At 45.0% G+C, this 19,437-nt stretch overlaps 1 protein-coding gene across 1 annotated transcript; it reads right to left on the bottom strand.

The window, feature by feature from the left end:
* Window positions 1-884: 884 nt before the first annotated feature.
* GPN3 (GPN-loop GTPase 3) lies at window positions 885-19,427 on the bottom strand. The gene is made up of 8 exons (XM_073565518.1): window positions 19,265-19,427; window positions 18,613-18,721; window positions 14,354-14,521; window positions 13,545-13,669; window positions 11,560-11,675; window positions 11,007-11,103; window positions 3,598-3,726; window positions 885-1,423 (listed from the first exon to the last, which is right to left on the bottom strand). The coding sequence occupies exons 1-8, from the start codon at window positions 19,310-19,312 to the stop codon at window positions 1,358-1,360; spliced, it is 858 nt and encodes a 285-aa protein (XP_073421619.1). The 5' UTR covers window positions 19,313-19,427; the 3' UTR covers window positions 885-1,357.
* Window positions 19,428-19,437: the final 10 nt, after the last annotated feature.

Below are 19,437 nucleotides of genomic sequence, written 5' to 3'. Positions count from 1 at the left end.
TGCCGTGGAGAGCTATGAGGATACGGGGTGGCAGTACACGCCGTACTCATAGTCTCTTTGTGGGAGTACGGATGTGACTGTTCACTCCGTATCCCTCCGAAACCTGCAAGGGAACGACGCACGCTAAGGTAGATATGGGTCTAATGAAAGACCCGTGTCCACCTCCTACTGACACTAAGCTAAACTGAGGAAATTAGTGCCGGTCGGTGGGGTGTATACTGCGGAGGAGGAGCTAACTCTGTGCATAGTGTCAGCCTCCTAGTGGCAGCAGCATACACCCATGGTCTCTGTGTCCCCCAATAAGGCGAACGAGAAATAAAATGGTGTTGCAAAAATGAGAAATCACTGGTCCACTTTTAACCCTTATAACTTCCAAACAAAAAAAAATTTTGGTTCCAAAATTATGCTGATGTAAAGTAAATATGTGGGAAATGTTACTTATTAAGTTTTTTGTGTGCCGTATCTCTGTGATTTAAGAGCATAAAAATTCAAAGTTGGAAAATTGTGAAATTTTCAAAATTTTCGCCAAATTTCTGTTTTTTTCACAAATAAACACAAGTTACTTGAAAGAAATTTTGCCACTAACATGAAGTACAATATGTCACGAGAAAACAATGTCAGAATCAGTGGGATCCATGGAAGCGTTTCAGAATTATTACCTCATAAAGGGACAGTGGTCAGAATTGTAAAAATTGGCCTGAGAGTTAACATGCAAACCACCCTTGGCAGTGAAGGGGTTAATGTCTTTACCGGTGTGGATTGCATGGGCTGTTACCAACATCTGGTGAGAATTTCATGTCAATAGGACCTTTATAAATATATTTACTTACAGAATTGGTGACGTGGTCGACACTTATTTCACCTGCTGTATACATACACACAAATCAGCATTAATTGAAATATTTTAAAAACAGATTTTCAATTACAATAAGTTTACAATTCCCTTTTTCTTTTAGACTTTCTGTATAATTAGTGCTCATTAAAGGCATATTTCAGTGTATGTGTATAACATATACACAGCATAACATGTTATAATAAGAGAAATGAAAAATAAATTAAACTAAAAAAATACATATATATAATACTACAATAAACCAGCCTATAGAGACCAACAATATAAAAAAAATTGTGTATTTAAGAGTCACTGAGATGGTAATTCTTGTACTCATTTTTCTACAGCTGCAGTCAAGCACAGGTTTTGATTGTATAAGATGCCAACGTAGAAGACACCTCTGCATAGGATGTACAGTTCATCAACGTTGGTTGCATAACAGCTCCGCACACATCAGAGTAAAGCCGTCTTAATTTATAGATACTGAAGTCAGGATACAAATTTCTATTACTGATATAATCAACATCAATCTTCATCTGCTCTGTCCTGAAAGAATTCATCAAAATTCTGGGATTTGTCCTCCTCCGTCTCCTATAAAGAAGGGAAAAAACAAAAAAAGAAACATGATTTAATTACACAGTAAAAGTCTCAGCAAATATTCAGATTCTTAAAAGGGAATCTGTCACCAGATTTTTACTACCCCATCTAAGAGCAGCATGATGTAGGAGCAGATGTACTCCCACAGTGTGTCCCTTACTAGGCTGCTTGAGGCAATTTTGATAAAATCAATGAAATACAGGTTTTATCTGCTGCAGAGCTAGCAGTTCTCTGAATGGATGAGCTCTGTATAACCCCGCCCACACCACTGATTGGCAGCTGTGTTCACTGTGCATAGGCAGAAAGCTGACAAACAGTGGTGGGGGCAAGGTTATACAAAGCTCATGAATATGGACGATTACTAGCCCTCTGGGGGGGGGGGCCTTAATCGCTTGCTCCATATGCAATTACCCCCCCTTCCCCCACTTCGAGACTGCACAGTGTTCGTGGCGAGGCTATGGATTTTAGTTCACATATAATCCCTGACCCTGCTCAAAACTTACGGTTTTAGCCATCTCCCTTACATCATTTTCTGCAATATTGTTTGTTATCAATTGTTATGTAATAATTTATTTTTTTTTTTAAATTAAAAATTACTGCTACATTTCTAAACCTCCTAAAAGGCTAAACAAACAAATTAGTGTTTTAAAATGGTGCTGATATAAGGCAGACATGTCAGAAATGTTATTTATTAATGTTTTGCTATGGCATGACTATCTGGATTAACGGGATAATCAAAGCTTGAAAATTGCAATTTTTTTTTTACATTTTTGTCAAGTTTCTGATATTTTTTTATAAATAAACACAAAACATATCAACCTAAATTTACCATTATCATAAATTCTAATGTGCCACGAAAAAAAAAAAATCTCAAAATCACTGGGATTTGTTGAAGCGTTCCAGAATGTGGTCCCTTCTTAAATGGGAGAATTACAATGAAGAAAAACAGTCCATCTCTCTGAGCAGTGTTCGGGAGGCTGTGGTTGATGATGCCCAAAACAGATGATCAGCAACAGATTAGGAACGGACAGACGCCATCGATGGAAGGATTATGACTCTTATTATTGAATAGCAGGGTGACTATATTGGTCATTGGTATTTTCTTTGAAATGTCAGAAAAGGATTTTTGTACATTTTGTATTGTTTAGTTATTATTCTCACTTTAACAGATGGCAAGAAACATATTTTAGGCGGGGAAATTTAATGTTTTTCAATTAGTTGCATAATAATTCTGAACACTAACAGTTGTCCGAACATTCTGCTCACAAACATTCACCTTTAAAATAAAAGTGAGGAGCTTTGTCTTTCTAATATTCAGGTTTATTAACCTTTTATACTGATCAACAGCACTGTATTTGATCAATAATAAAATTAATCATCAAACATACAAATTGCCTAATAATTGCGCACACAGTGTATGTATTTTATTAGGGCATACTGTTGTCATAATTAGGGGTCTTCCACTAAGGATCCCCACTATGTGTCAGAAAGGGGCATTGCGCTGAAAAACCTGCTACTACATGGACAGACCAAGCATGTCCATATGTTACATAGTTGGCCAGTCATTACCATAAGGGATAAGACTGGCTATATTTGGAGTCATCTGCTGTCCAAATTAATTTGGTACTTCTCTATAACAGAGATGACATAATTATGAAAGCATGCCAAACCATGCTCTAGGCAGGAACAAAAACATTTATCATGAGGTGGGTGCATTGCGGACAGCCCATTGAATATATTGTTTATGGTCACAGATATCTTATTAAAATGATGCTTCATAAAAAGTAAATCATGGAATAATTTCTGGTTTAGGTACACTACTTTCAAATAATGAACATGGGCACATACTAATGTACTGGTATAGACGCCCTTGTATAGAGCATAACTCTAAATAGATTGAGCTTATGGACAGATCGCTTTTATACAGCAGCTGAATTATCTGTGATCTCGGTTTTAGTCACATTGGAATATCGCATGCCTGGGCTGCCATACGTAGAGCTGGACAGGCCCTAGGTGTGAGTGTTGGTGTGGAGGCTTGTGTATGAGATTACTTATGTTTTCTTGATTTTTTTTTTGCATGATCCACACTATTCTTAATATAGACTATTTTAATAAATATTAAACATAAAAGGATCCTTTGCTTTGTTTTCCTTCAATGTTGAACATACCTTTGGCTCTTTAAACTCCAGGTCTTCCCCATATTGTATAGAGAAATCTATATGCTGGAGGACGATGTTAATACATTCTTCATCTGATCGATCAAACGGTAAGAACCGAACCATGCTGTAGTCATCAATCTAACAGATAAAATAAGAATCATAAGCCAGATCAGCACGTTTTTACCCACCATAGATATCACCATTGTCTATGGCGACTCTGCACCGAATTTAAAAAACACAACAAAAAACACGTGTTAGGGCTCTCGTTGCCACATATTGTGGGATGTTCTGAGACGTTGTTTCTGCTACAAATTAAACTGTTAATTCCAAGTACATGTACAAAGAGAACCACACGGACACACTTAGTATCAGAACAGAACTACTTTATTATATCATTTGGTCAGCATTTATATAGGTTTCTTACTGGACATACATACTAATAATATAATTGACTCAGCTGATCTCTAAATATGTGCTAGTATTAGCATACATATATCCAATTGGCTAGTGTTAACACGATCAGCACCCAGCTTTTGGGTCTAGGTGTGGCTCTACTCTTCAGTCTCACTCCTCCATTATCTCCAGGTCTTTAGACAAACAAATTCCTAAGACCCCTCTTAGCTCAAATCATAGACTCCATTTTGGAAGCAAGGAGAAGCACATACAAAAATAAAGAATATATATCCTGTTCTCACAGGGCTCATACTCATCTGTGTTTAAAGCAGATGAGTGTAATCCAATAAAAAACAGGATTTTTGGGTTGCTTACCGTAAAATCTGTTTCTCGGAGCCTTCATTGGGGGACACAGAGACCATGGGTGTATGCTGCTGCCACTAGGAGGCTGACACTATGCACAAAAAAAAGGTTAGCTCCTCCTCCGCAGTGTACACCCCACCGACCGGCAGGAAGTTCCTCAGTTAGTGAGAAAGCAGTAGAAGTAACAGAATAGATTGAAAACAGAACAGACAACTCAAACCAACCAACATAATAACAAGAGTTGTAGAACATGGGAGGGTGCTGTGTCCCCCAATGAAGGCTCCGAGAAACAGATTTTACGGTAAGCAACCCAAAAATCCTGTTTTCTCGTTCGCCTTATTGGGGGACACAGAGACCATGGGACGTCCCAAAGCAGTCCCTGGGGTGGGAAAAACAAACTTCCATCAGGCCAGCGGACTCACTACCGCAGCCTGCAGGATCCTTCTACCTAGGCTGGCATCTGCCGAAGTGTAGGTATGGACCTTGTAGAATTTTACAAACGTGTGAACCGATGACCAGGTTGCAGCTTCGTAAAGCTGCAGCGCGGAAGCTCTGTGACGAACCACCTAGGAGGCACCCACTGCCCGGGTAGAGTGCGCTCTAATTCCCGGAGGGACCACTCATTGTTTGACCCGGTAGGCCTCCAAAATTGCCGATCTGATCCAGCGAGCAATAGTAGCTTTGGAGGCCGGGTGACCTTTCCGCGTCCCATCTGGAATGATGAAGAAAGAATCTGTCTTCCGCAAGAAGTCATCCTAGTTAGGTAGACATTCATCGCCCTGACCAAGTCCAGCTTGTTCAAGGACCGCTCCCGAGGGTGAGCTGGACCCGGACAAAAGGACGGGAGAACAATGTCCTCATTCAGGTGGAAAGTGGACACAATCTTAGGAAGGAAAGAGGGCGGAGGCCGCAGAACTACCTTGTCCTGGTAGAGTACCAAGAGAGCGGCAAGAGAGGGCCGCCAATTCCGACGCGCGCCGGATGGAGGTGATGGCTGCCAGAAAGGCTACTTTCCACGAAAGGAGAGAAAGGGAAACATCCCAGAGAGGTTTAAAGGAAGGACCTTGTAGAACCTCGAGAACCAGATTAAGATCCCATGGATCTACGGGCGCTCAGTAGGGAGGAACCATGTGAGCCACACCTTGACGGAAGGTTTTAACCCGAGGACGGGAGCCAACGTCTTCCGAAATAAAATGGACAGCGCCGACACTTGACCCTTTAAAGAGCTGAAGGCAAGACCCGCATCCAGCCCCGCTTGAAGGAACGCCAGGACAGAAGGGAGCGAAAAAACACATGGGCGGAATGTCATTGATCTCGCACCAAGTGAAATAGTTCTTCCAAGAACGGCAATAAATCTTGGAAGACGATGGCTTCCTGGCTCGGATGATGGTATGAATAACTCGATCGGAAAATCCTGATCGTTGCAAAACCTCGGCCTCAACAGCCACGCCGTTAAATTGAGTGGCCGAGAATTGGGGTGGCAAAACGGACCTTGAGACAGCAGATCTGCTCAGTCTGGAAGCTTCCAGAGGGCGTCCGCGAGAAGGTTGGCGATGTCCGCGAACCAATCCCTACTGGGCCAATTCGGGACGAAGAGGAGGACTGAAATTCCTTCCGCCTTGATTTTCTTCAGCCGCCTGGGAAGAAGAGGCAGGGGAGGAAACCAGTAGGGGAGCTCGAACTGTGACCAAGGAATGGCCCACCGCGAGAGGATCTCGAGCCCTGGATACAAACTGTGGAACTTTTCTGTTGAGGCGAGAAGCTAGCAGATCTACGTCCGGGGTTCCCCACGACGGCAAGTTGAAGAAATACTTCCGGATGTAGGGACCACTCTCCCGCCGCGAGATCCTCGCGGCTGAGAAATCGGCGGCCCAATTGTCCACGCCGGGAATGTGTACCGCGGATATTGCCGGGACTGAAGCCTCCGCCCAATGAAGAATCTTGGACATTTCTGCCAGGGCTGAGACACTCCGCGTCCCTCCCTGGCGTGTGACATATGCCACCACCATGGCATTGTCTGTCTGAATCCGGATAGGCAGTCCCCTGAGAAGTCTCTCCCAGTGAACGAGAGACAGATAAATCGCTTGTATCTCGAGGACGTTGAATGGCAGGGCTGACTCCTGAGTTGACCAACGACCCTGAACAGTGTGATTGCGGAACACTGCCCCCCCAGCCGAGGAGGGTGGCATCCGTTGTCACAATCTGCCAGTGAAAGGGGAGGAATGACCGTCCTAGGGAGATGAGAGGAGACGTCAGCCACCAATTGAGGGACTGCTTGACATGGTTTGAAAGACGAAATGGGCGATCCAGGGAAAGGACAGACCTGTTCCACCGGGATAGGATGGCGAGTTGGAGAGGTCTGGAGTGAAATTGGGCAAAGGGGACCGCCTCTGTTGCCGCCACCATCTTTCCCAGGACTTTGATGGTCGTCCGGAGAGATGGAAGTCTCATGAGCTGCCGCGATCGTACATCCCGTTGCAGGGAGCCAATTTTCTCTTGAGGGAGAAAAACCCTCGATCGACGAGTGTCGAACAATAGACCCAGAAACACAAGACGTTGTGTCGGGACAAGACAGGACTTCTTTTCGTTGATGAGCCACCCGAAATTGGTCAGGTAAGACTTTGGCGAGCTTGACGAAAGGATGGAGCTTTGATCAGAATGTCGTCGAGGTACGGAAAAAGAACGAGACCTCTGATTCTCCACCAGGCCATCAACGCCGCCATGATCTCTAAATGCTCTGGGTGCGGTGGCAAGACCGAACGGCAGTGCACAAAATTGATAATGTTCCTGGCGAATCGCAGGAATTTCTGATGCCCGGAGAATATGGGAACATGTAGATAGGCATCTTGAATGTCTATTGAACACATGAACTCCTGCGTCTCCATGGAAGCGAATAACCGAAGAAACTCCATTCGGAAATGACGCAGTCGGGCTCTCCTGTTGAGTAATTTGAGGTCCAAGATGGGGCGAACTGTCCCGCCTTTGTTCGGCACCACGAACAGGATTGAAGAAAACCCCGTGAAACGTTCTGATTCGGGAACACAATCACCCCGGAACTGAGGAGAGAGGGGATGGATGCAAGAACCCTGGAACTAAGGCTGGATCTTTTGGAGGACGGGACTCGAAGAAGCGATCCCGTGGACGAGAAATGAACTCTATCTTGTACCCTGAAGATACAAGCTCCCTGACCCAAGCGTCCTCTACTGAGGCCAGCCAGGTATCCCTGAAGAAACGGAGTCGACCTCCCAATTGGGAGGGACCCTCGGGAGTTCGTTGACAGTCATGCTGACGTGGACCGTCCAGATCTGGACCTGGAGGGTCTGCCCTGGGAGGAGTGAGTTCGCCAGGAGGGAGTGGGTCTGAAGGACACCGTCTTTCTATCCTGGCGTACCTGTGGTCTTTGTTGGTTAGAGAAGTTCTCTGCCGTATTGAAGCGGCGGTAAGCCCGAAAGGGCCGAAACTGACGCCTTGGCGGGGGTCTGCGAGGTTTGGACTGAGGGAGGAGAGAACTCGTGCCTCCAGTGGCGTCCTTAATAATCTGGTCCAGCTGGGACCCAAAGAGACGCGCTCCATGAAAAGGCAGATTGGTAAGAAACTTTTTAGAAGACAAGTCCGCCTGCCAAGCCTTGAGCAAAATTGTACGTCGGATTGCCACAACGTTGCTTGACGCCTGAACAGCGCGAGACGCGGCATCCAAGGAAGCAGAAAGCAGATAATCCCCTGCATGGGAAATCTGGTTGGCCAGATCGGTCAATTGCTCTGGTTGGGCCTTATCTAGGATGCCCTTACGGAGATCCTCTGCCCAAGTGGCTATGGCCTTTGCCACCCAAGATGAGGCAAAGACTGGACATAGCGCCGCTGCAGCCGCCGCGAATGCTGACTTTGCCAAGGATTCTATAATTCTATCATTAGAATCCTTTAGTGACGCTACACCTGAAAGCGGGAGAAACGTGTTATTAGAAAGTCTGGACACGGGTGCGTCCACCGACAGGGAAGCAGACCAGTTGTCAGAGAGCTCTTTAGCCAACGGATACAGAATGCCGAGACGCTTCCCTCTTTGAAATCGCCTGGATGGATTTTCTCTTTCCCTGGCAAGGATCTTGCCAAACTCAAAGTGGAAGGCGAATACCCTGGATAGTGTTTGTGCCCGTCTGAACGAAACCTCCTGATCTGAGGATTTCGCAGGGGAGTCAGATATTTCGAAGGTGTGGTTAATCGCAGCAATGAGGTTCTGTACCGTAACCTTCATGTCCGCGTCCTGGTCAGAATCCAGCTCTAAAATCCCTTCAGAGGACATATCCGAGAACGCTACACCTGACTCGGGTGAGGAGGCACGGGAGGGCGACTGCTGGGAAGGACTAGGTGCCGATGAGAGACCAGGAGAGGATTCCAGCCGTGGATCCTGCCTGGGCCTTTCGCGGCATCTGCTAGCTGGCTCAGATGGAATGTCTTGCGACCTGCTGGACCCTGCAGAAGTGTCCAGGGGCAACTTATCAAGAACGGCCAACTAGGGACTGAGACACCCTGGTGAGGTCTGCCACAGATTGTGAAAGGGACGAGGCCCAGCCAGGAATGGGGGGTTCGATTTCACGTGGCGCAGTAGATGGCTCCTGGACGGCATCCTGCTGAACGGGATTGCTGCAGTCCCGGCAGAGGGGAATTTGCGATTGCAAGAGGAGCATGCGAAAAAAAACCTGCGGAAGTGCTGGAGGGTTGGGGGACAGCAAGGCAGGGTAGTCAGTCTGCAGTTGCAGACTCACGGTCCGGTGTCCCCGAAAGATGGCATCTGCTGTAGTCTCCGGCTGTCAGGCTGCAAAGATGGCGGCAGCCTGATGTGAGGAATCAAAAAGCGCGGTCTCTGTGTAAGAAGAAAGGCGGAGCTAGCCGCCTGCACCAGAGGGAAGAACCGCCTCCTCCCCCTTCCCAGCCACAAGACTAGAGAGGCGGTGGGAGGGCTTAGGAACGGGCGGGAGCGCAGCCGGCCTATGATAATGAACGGGGGCGTGGCCGCGACGGGCGCGAAGGCCCAAACTGAAGCCGGGGACTAAATTTGAAACGGCGGCCGCCTGTCAGCACAGGGCGGCGCGGAAGAATTGCGACGCAGCCGCGTCCGCCCCTAAAGGAGACGCCGCCATAGCCCTGCTCCCAGACGCAACCCTCACAAGAGTACCGGCGGTGGGGTGAAGAAGGCCCGCACCGCCGCCGGGGCCAAAAAGGGATGCGACGACCGTCAGACGGCGCGAGCAGTGCGAGAATCTGCGGCGCTACTTTGGCGCCGTTCCCGGGTCATCTTGTGGCTTTATGTTCCGGTGCTTCAATAAAGGTACCTTCTGTATCCCACGCTGTCTGCTCATCTTCTACATATTCGCGCCTCGTCCAACCGACAGGCTCTGGTGGGCGAGTGGGTGGGAGGCGGGGGGCAAGGACCATTGTTTTCGCTGGCACGACACCTGTGCTCAGCCTGTGGTCCGCCCGGAGAACTAAGAGGATACGGGGTGGCAGTACACGCCGTACTCATAGCCTCTTTGTGGGAGTACAGTTGTGACTCTTCACACTGTATCCCTCCTGGAACCTGAAAAGGAACGACGCACATCGAGGTAGATATGGGTCTAATGAAAGACCCGTGTCCACCTCCTACTGACACTAAGCTAAACTGAGGAACTTCCTGCCGGTCGGTGGGGTGTACACTGCGGAGGAGGAGCTAACCTTCTTTTTGTGCATAGTGTCAGCCTCCTAGTGGCAGCAGCATACACCCATGGTCTCTGTGTCCCCCAATAAGGCGAACGAGAAAATTAGATTGCACTCTGGCTAGTGTTAATCAATGATTCGGTGTTCATCTGCAATTTTTTTTCAGCTCAGATTGGAATGAGAAAAAAAATAATTAAAAAAAATAAAAATAAAAAATTGCAGCATGTGGCCGCATATATTGGATCGGACTCAGCAATGCAAGTCAGTGGGTGCGAGAAAACAAAATTGCACGGCACATGGACCAAGCGTGTGCTGTGCGATTTTTACACACCCATCTCAGGAAACTCAGCATTTAATCACCCGAGTACAGTAAATTCACAGCATGAACCTGCAGAATAGAACAGAGAAAGAATAACAGAAAAAAAATGCCATGGGGTCTCCCTTAATTTTCTTAATCAGATGAGGGAAAGCCAACAGCCGGGAGCTTATGTCTATAGGCTATTAATATTAGCTCATAACTGTCTGCGTAGCCTTTACTGGTTATTATCAAGGAGTGACCCCCCCCCCCAAAAAAAAAAACAAAAACAACATAGGGTCCCTCTATTATTAATAACCAGCAAGGGCTAGATAGACAGCTGTGGGCTGATATTAATAGCAAAAAAAAAAAAAAAATTGGCATTGTACTCACATGACACTCGTCCTACTTTTCTGCATCAACATCGGACTGATTTTATTTACACTAATGAGTGTGAGCCCTCATTTAGAATTTGCTGTGGATTTCCCCCCTATTACATTGAAGAATTTAAATATGTGACATAACTACAAGCTGAACATGTCGAAATCCAGCATGCCATGAAAGCCTCATCCACATGTATGGAATGGCAACTGTAATTTGCTAGTGATCTGCAATTCTGAATCAAAGATATTCAAGATTAGTTTATACAATAAATTGTAAAAAGAAAAAATTAATTTACCAATCCACAAATTGCCTTTGTCAACTTCTTGAATTTCTTGCTTCTCAGTTTACTTGTTGAGTCTTCAATCATGGAATACATGTCTGGGTCTAAAAATCTGTTAGAGGGAAAAGCAATATGTTGAGAGCGAACATAATTTAAATGTGCAACATTAATAGACTGCATAGTAAGAAGTAGGACAATTTTAAAAAGGTAGTCTGTCAGCCAAACATACAGTATAAACTAAGCACACTGCCTTGTAGGGGGTACAGCTCTGGCTTGGCTGAGCTTTCTCTACAGACATTGTACGCTCCAGGAAAGCCAGTGCTGTCAATCACCAGTGATGGAGTGGGGGCATGTAAACTCAGTGGGTGGAACACCATGCTAAGTTTCTTGGCCACACAAAAGTGCACCAAGTACCGTAATTAATGTTTAATTAAACTTGATTTCCTGCAGAACGGAGGCAATAATCAAAACACTAGAAGGTAAGATTTTAAAGGCTTATATATTCTTTGGGACTGTTTGCTTAGTTTTTACCATCAGTTTGGGTTGACAAACTCACTTGTAATCTTACTTTTCAATTTCCTTTTTGGCTTTCTTGCTCAATAAATCCATCTTTGTCATGATATTGCATTGTGGTATCTCCAAGGAGACCATGGCGCTGAGGGCAGCCATGACACCAGATATAAACTGGTAAAGAAATAGAACAGCAGCTGTTAAAATGTCCTTCCAATTCTGTTCTGCTTCGCGTGACATCAGATGACGCCCAGGCAAGACAGTGCATCTATCCTATCGTATTTTTCGGACTATAAGACGCACCTATGTTTTAGAGGAGGAAATTAGGAAAAGAAGAAAACTGAAGCAAAAAATGTGGTCAATTCTGTACTTAATATCCCCTATCCTCGTATGCATGGCTCCCTCATCCCCATCCATCCTGGCAGGAAAGGTCCACCTCATCCCTATACTGGCATGAGTGGCCCCATCCTCATCCTGGTATGCATGGCCCCATCAGAAAAGATTAAAAAAAACAAACCATTACACTTACCTTCCTCCACTCCCTCACAGTGTCCTGCTTCGTTGCCATCTGCTGCTTAATGCTTGCAAGCAGCGCATGGCAGGGAAGTCATGCGCTGCTCACATGCAGAGCACAGCTGCCAGAATACTCACCGGGACTGTTCATCGCAGAGAGCAGCGAGTATTCATTGGTCTTCAGTAGCGCGCACTGTCAGATGGAGCCTTCCTGCCTTCCCTGCCATGCACTGCTTACAAGCATTAAGCTACTGCTGGCAAGGAAGCAGGACACTGTGAGGGAGCGGATGAAGGTAAGTGTAATATTAGTTGTTTGGTTTTTTTTAATCTTTTCTCATGGGGCCATGCATACCAGGACCGGGATGTGGCCAATCATACAAGAATAAGGATGGGACGAATCAAACCAGGATGCCAAAAAGAAATGAATATTCATTCCCCTCCACGCCCATGGGCGTGGAATGCAGTAAATATTCATTTCTCTTTAGCAGAGGGCACAGGAGTTAGCCGGAGCCGCCGTCTCCTGCCTCTGTGACACGCTGCTCCGCCGAAACTGCTCCCCCAACCACAGCGAGAGCCGGTACATCCGGATCATAAGATGCTCCCTCCATTTTCCGCCACATTTTGGGAGGAAAAAAGTGCGTCTTATAGTCCGAAAAATACGGTAATCAATAAAATCTGTGCCTTGGCAGCTATGCCAAACAGAATGCACTAGCATCTTTCCGTGCCTAATGTCAGATTTGAACTGTAGGGACAATTTTAAAAAATTTAACAAAATTAATGTAATAAGGATGCTGAAGATGGGAGAAATTACAGTGGGCAAAATGGGCAAACATATTAATATGTATGGAGAATATCAGTCAAGACTTTAAATATCACCCAGTGGAAAACAAAAAGTATATGTAAAAGGTGGACTAAAAAAAAAAAAAAAAATTAAATAATTTTATGAAAAAAAACAAACAAAAATAACAGCGATTAAAAACATCTCAGCTCAAAGTAATGAGTAAGAATAACCACATCCACAAATCAAAATAATGGGCACAGATATGTAATTAGAACACACACACAAAAAAAAAATTATATAAGAAAACATTACCTCCAATAATAATGTATAATAATGTATTGCGGTTTTAAAAAAAATCTCTGAAAAAGGAGTTTGTAGTAAATATAGGCTTTGAAACATTTATTACGCACCCATTGTACAAATATTTTTTTAACTGTATTACATTATTATGTATAATTTTTTTTGGGTGTGTGTGAGGTCAACTACATATCTGCACCCATTATTTTCATTTGAGGACGTGGTTTCTTCTTGCTCATAATCTTGGGAGGAGATATATTAAGACATATCCTTGGTGTTTTTAATCACCATTTTAGATTTGTTCTCTTTTTTTTCCCCCATGATATAGTCTGCTTTTTTTTGGATATGCTGTTTTTGCATATACTTTTTGTTTTCCATCACAAGATAAAGCTGTCACCTACAGGGTATGTTTTCCGATGGCTCATACTAATCTGCTAGGCTGTAAGACTTACCTTGAAAGATTCCACCATGAATTGAGAATCAACCAAGAAAACACCACAGACTCTGAACTCCCACTGCTGAAGCTGATCCACCAGGTACTTCATAACTGGTAGATGAGTGTACAGTTCAATTTGACCTAGATAAAAATCACAGAAGCTCAGTTACACTGGAATTATCCATATGAATCCACCTTTATAAGGCGCTAAAAGTTTTCCAAACTCTTGGTAAACCCGCATCATTTTTATTTTACTAACTTATATAGAGCCATCATATTCTGCAGCGCTATACCAACATTACACTCCCCCAAAAAATTCCCAATCAGTATGTCTTTGGAGTGATCAATGAGTGGAACAGGCTGCCACGAGAAGTGGTGAGTTCTTTCATGGAAGTCTTCAAACAGAGGCTGGACAGACATCTGTCTGGGATGATTTAGCGAATCCTGCTTTGAGCAGGGGGTTGGACCAGATGGCCCAGGAGGTCCCTTCCAACTCTATGATTCTATGATTCTCTCTTCAGAACATCCCCACTATAAGGCCAGAGCCAGATGAATGTATGAGAGATCGACCAAGTTTCATCCAGGAAAATGAGACAATTTTCATCTATATGGACATCCGTATGTGATCCATTTTCTTACATTTATATTCAAAAATGTACATAATCAAATAAAGTTTGAGGTTAATCATGGAAATATATCCCTAAAAATCTATAATGTCAAATGGATGTTCTATGGAGATATTTATCAAGCATTGCAGTTAATCTATTTGTCTAGATGCTGCAGTGGAAAAATGTAACCCTGAAGATACAAAGAATATCCAAGTACCTGGGCAGTCGAACAGTATGTAATCATCTTCAGTGTGGCCCAAGCAGCTCTCCAGCCAGTCAAAGTTATTAGCAAAATACTCCATACAGTACACTAGTCCTCCATTAGGACCAAATCGAAGCGATCCATCTTCCATTACATCGTCTACTTCAATCAGCTCTCGGATATCTGAGATGAAATAAAAGAAAAAAAGTCATCTGCAACATGGAAAATTGTGCACAGTATCTTGCCATATGCAATGAGGAAGATTTCTCTTAATCGGAACCAATCCCCCCCCCAGGTACCGTTGTTGTAATAAATTAATAAATGCCTTTAACAAGATGGACACAATATTCTCTATGGCCAACCTAAAATATATATTCAAGACAAAGTAATGATCATGTGAAAGACATATTGCTAGAATTCTGACCAGTTAAGCTCTGTTCATGATGGTTTCATATCTCTAAATAATAACATATTAACGGAGCCACATCGGTTGCAACTGATTAATTTTGCGACTAGGATCAATGACTCATTAGCGATTTTTTTTTTTAACAAGAGAATTGATGCAAACTGTGCCATTCTTGCTGTTGAAATCACTGGGAAGCCAAAAAACAAAAACAAAAATATAATGCACAATGTCAACAGGGCCTAACCCTGAAGAACAATACAGTCAGACTATATTAAGCGAGAAATTACTAGAAACAATAAATTCCAATCATCCGTACAACAAAGGAATAGAGGATACTTTGAAGGTGTGTTGCACTAACTAAAGGGGTTGGCTGAGCATACAATTTTAAAAACTAGTCCTTCAAGGGAATCTGTCACCTTTTTGAGTTATTAATATGGACTATTGTATGCAGGTGAATATTGTATACAGGTGAAATTAGTCATACCTGTATGACTCCTCGATGATGCTTTGTTCAGCAAAAATAATCTTTCACAGTTTCGCTCTTTCAGGTTATGGGACGTACGCTTCCTGGACGATAAGACTGCCTCTGGTCTTCATTATACAAGATTTTTTACACCCCATAGCCTGGCAGATCGAAGCTATAAAAGATGATTTTTTTTTTTACTGTACAAGGCATCATCTAGGAGGCATACAGGAATGACTAATTTCAGCTGTATACAACCTGTATGGTCACATTAAAGGCCCCTTTACTTTTATTGATGCACCAGCGATCCCGACAACGATACGACCCGGTCAGGATCGCTGGTGCATTGCTAAATGGTCGCTAGTGAGCTGCCAAACAGGCAGATCTCACAGCGATGCAGCAGCGATACAGCGGTCGTTACTTACCTTTCAGACGAGGCGATCCTGACGTCCTCCCGTCTGCGTCGCTCGTCGGCGCCAGCAGGAAGCGCCCGAGGAGAAATGGAGCTGCGCGATCAGCAACAGACAGCGGGGGAGCTGGACGGAGGTATCACACATGGCGATATCGCTAGCAATATCGCTGCGGGTTAAAACCCCCTTAACTCAAAAAGCTCAAAAGGGTGAGATTCCATCTATAATAATAAATGCCCTAAGCAACTTTCGGTTGTAACAACTTCCGTCCAGTTGTAACCGGTGACGTCACCGCACACCTCTTTCCATGTTAACCCTCAACACACACACTCCTCTCACCTTTCACCATCTCCACTCACTCTTTCACTCCACATACGACCCTTTCTCTCACTCCGTCTCTCATACTCACGCCGTCATCGCCGCTGATCCACGATCCCCGACATCTTCTTCCGCCGGCGCCATCCTGGATCCAGACGTCCTCCACGCCGGCGACATGTTCTTGCGGTGACGCCATTTTGGATCGGCGAAATCCCACGATAGTCAAGATGGCGTCGCCGCAAGAACATGTCGCCGGCGTGGAGGACGTCGGGATCCAAAATGGCGTCGGCAAAATCTCGCGAGATTTCGCCGACGCCATTTTGGATCCCGACGGCATCCACGCCGGTGACATGTTCCTGTACCGATGCTATTTTGGATCGGCGAAATCCCGCGATACTCAAGATGGCGTCGCCGCAAGAACATGTCGCCGGCGAGGACGACGTCGGGATCGTGGATCAGCGGCGATGACGGCGTGAGTATGAGAGACGGAGTGAGAGAAAGGGTCGTATGTGGAGTGAAAGAGTGAGTGGAGATGGTGAAAGGTGAGAGGAGTGTGTGTGTTGAGGGTTAACATGGAAAGAGGTGTGCGGTGACGTCACCGGTTACAACTGGACGGAAATTGTTACAACCGGAAGTTGCTTAGGGCATTTATTATTATAGATGGAATCTCACCCTTTTGAGCTTTTTGAGTTAAGGGGGTTTTAACCCGCAGCGATATTGCTAGCGATATCGCCATGTGTGATACCTCCGTCCTCCATCCTCTCGATGCGATAGCATCGGGCCATAATCTAGTTTAAGATAAGTGAATATTAGATTTACTGGGCTCTGACACTTGGCATTCTCCACTAATCGGCTTTTATTAACTCCAGCTGCTAATTAGCTCCTCTGGGGGTGACCGAGTGTTAAGGGGGTTTTACACATAGAAATATCGCTATAACGTCACCGATTTTGTGACTTTATAGCGATATCGCTAGCGATACCGCTATGTGTGATACTTACCTCCGACCGGCTCCCCCGCTGTCCATCGCTGATCGCGCGATAATGTCCGGCTCCATTTCTCGTCGTCAGCTTCCTGCTGTGACGACGAGCGACGCGTGGAGGCGGGAGGACGTCTTCATCGCTGTGTGTGAAAGGTAAGTATCGTGCGCTGCGTCGCTGCTGCATCGCTGTGAGATCTTCCTGTGTGGAAGCTCACTAGCGATCATTTAGCGATGCTGGTCGCATCGCTGGTGCATTGCTAAATGTAAACGGCCCTTTAGACCACACAATCTGACAAGGATTACCTATCGTAAATATATTATATGCCCAGACAAACCCTTTAAGATATTGTCGGTCTCAATGAAAAAAAAAGTAAAAGTCCAACTTGGCAGATCAACTATTTTACATTTATCTGTGTTTTGTGAACATCTGTTATGGTCTAAAGTGGCCATTTGGTTGTCCAAATGGTCTGTGACTTATAGCTAGATTTACTTGAGCGTAATAATATAGTTCTGGTATTTTTTTTTCTTTGCGTAGTTAATGGGAGTTTTCCCATAAACTACATTTTAATCAATAGATTTTGGAATAAAATAAATAAAATAGTTCTCCAATTTGAAGTGTTAAAAATTATTTTCCTGTGCTGAGATAATCTTATAAATGTGCCCCTGCTGTGTACTGTGTAATGGCCGTGTCTGTCCGTTCAGGAACATGGTCTGCTCATACCACAGCTCCTGGGCAGGGGAGGAAGCAAAGAGACTATACAAACAGGACAGCAGGATCACAGACGATTCTTGCTGAGAGGTAAAACATTTCCATGCCTTAAACAGTTTAAAACAGGGGGGGGGGAAATCAGCTGTGATCCTGTGCTGTAATGTCTGTACAGTCTCTTTTGCTACCTCCCCAGCCCAGGAGCTGTGGTATGAATCATAGAATCGCAGAGTTGGAAGGGACCTCCTGGGCCATCTGGTCCAACCCTCTGCTCAAAGCAGGATTCGCTAAATCATCCCAGTCAGATGGCTGTCCAGCCTCTGTTTGAAGACTTCTATTGAAGGAGAACTCACCATCTCTCATGACAGCCTGTTCCACTCATTGATCACTCTGTCAAAAAGTTTTTTCTAATATCTAATCTGTGTCTCCTCCCATTCAGTTTCATCCCATTGCTTCTAGTCTTTCCTTGTGCAAATGAGAATAAAGTTGATCCTTCTACAATGTGACAGCCCTTTAGATATTTGTAGACAGCTATTAAGTCTCCTCTCAGTCTTCTCTTTTGCAAACTAAACATTCCCAAATCCTGCAACCTTTCCTCATAAGACAGGGTTTGCAGACCGGTCACCATTCTGGTCGCTCTTTTCTGAACCTGCTCCAGTTTGTTGATGTCTTTTTTTAAAATGTGGCGCCCAAAACTGGACACAATATTCCAGATGAGGTCTGACCAAAGAGGAGTAGAGGGCAATAATGACTTCACGTGATCTAGACTGTATGCTTCTGTTATGATCTGTTATGACTGTATGATCAGACAACGTCCCTGTACGGTCAGAGAGCCATTACACAGCAGGGGCACATTTATAAGATCTCAGCACAGGAACATATTTTTTAACACATCCAATTATTTAAATTATTATACCAAGATCTCTTGGTTAAAATGTACTTTGCTTGTTGGGAAACCCCTTTAATATACTTATTTTGGGACACAGCTTACCTGCCATGACCGGATAGTCAAAATATTCAGCTGCAGGATCCAAATTTACAACCTGAACCGACCTGTTCAGAGCCTCGCAGTGTTGGACCATGGTAGAACAGTAGGTGCTCTGCCGAAAAGACAAACACGTCACAAGGAAAGGTGATTAGGTGTCACGGGGTGAGAAGGTTCAAATCTACTTTTCTGCGGCTTATATCCAGTTGTAGAACTAGAATTCCCAGCATGCCCTGATATAACAGAATATAAAGTGAACACAATCCAGGGTTTTGCGGCTTATACCAGTTAGGACAATCCTCTGGGCAGAGTGGGCTGTAGGGGCTTCTCTGACACATTGTAGCAAACCTCGCAGCCAGGCAGATCTGTGCTGCTGATAGCCCAGGTGATTGCTCCCCATCATGGATACATTGGAGCAAACTCCCTGCTGAGACTATTACGTCAGCTTCAACCTCTCAATAGAAACAAGAATGTGTCCTCTCCCGAGCCCGGATCTAAAACACAGGGAAACTAGAGCAGCGGAGCTGTAATGTGCGGGCATGAAGCTTTCTAGCTGTACTGTCCTCCACTGCCATCAGTCTGTGCCCAGTGTACGGTCAGCGTCACTGTCCGCACAGCTAGCAGCCATCCTCGGGGACACCATGTCAGCAGCCCTCACCTTCCCGCTGCCCGCCGGCCCCATCACGAGCTGCGCATAGCGAGGCATGGTCTCTGCACTGGACGCCGGGCCAGCATGAAGCGGAGCGACAGCTATTGTTTACACGTGGTTCTACTTCCGGGACAGTACGGAGGCCGCAACTGCTCAAACCGCGAATGCAGAATGGATCAGAG

This window comes from Dendrobates tinctorius, unplaced genomic scaffold, assembly GCF_039654945.1.
Source record: "Dendrobates tinctorius isolate UK_male_01 unplaced genomic scaffold, ASM3965494v1 ptg000003l, whole genome shotgun sequence".
NCBI classification, from domain to species: domain Eukaryota; kingdom Metazoa; phylum Chordata; class Amphibia; order Anura; family Dendrobatidae; genus Dendrobates; species Dendrobates tinctorius.
Note: the sequence above shows the minus strand (reverse complement) of the source record. Positions and strands in the feature narration are given on the sequence as shown.

Coding starts and splice junctions, on each gene's coding strand:
- GPN3 (XM_073565518.1), bottom strand. CDS start 19,312: ATGCCTCGCTATGCGCAGCTCGTGATGGGGCCGGCGGGCAGCGGGAAG. Junction 11,676..13,544: donor TCATGGTGGAATCTTTCAAG/GTAAGTCTTACA, acceptor TTTCTTTACCAG/TTTATATCTGGTGTCATGGC. Junction 11,104..11,559: donor GCCAAAAAGGAAATTGAAAA/GTAAGATTACAA, acceptor TCCCTCTAACAG/ATTTTTAGACCCAGACATGT.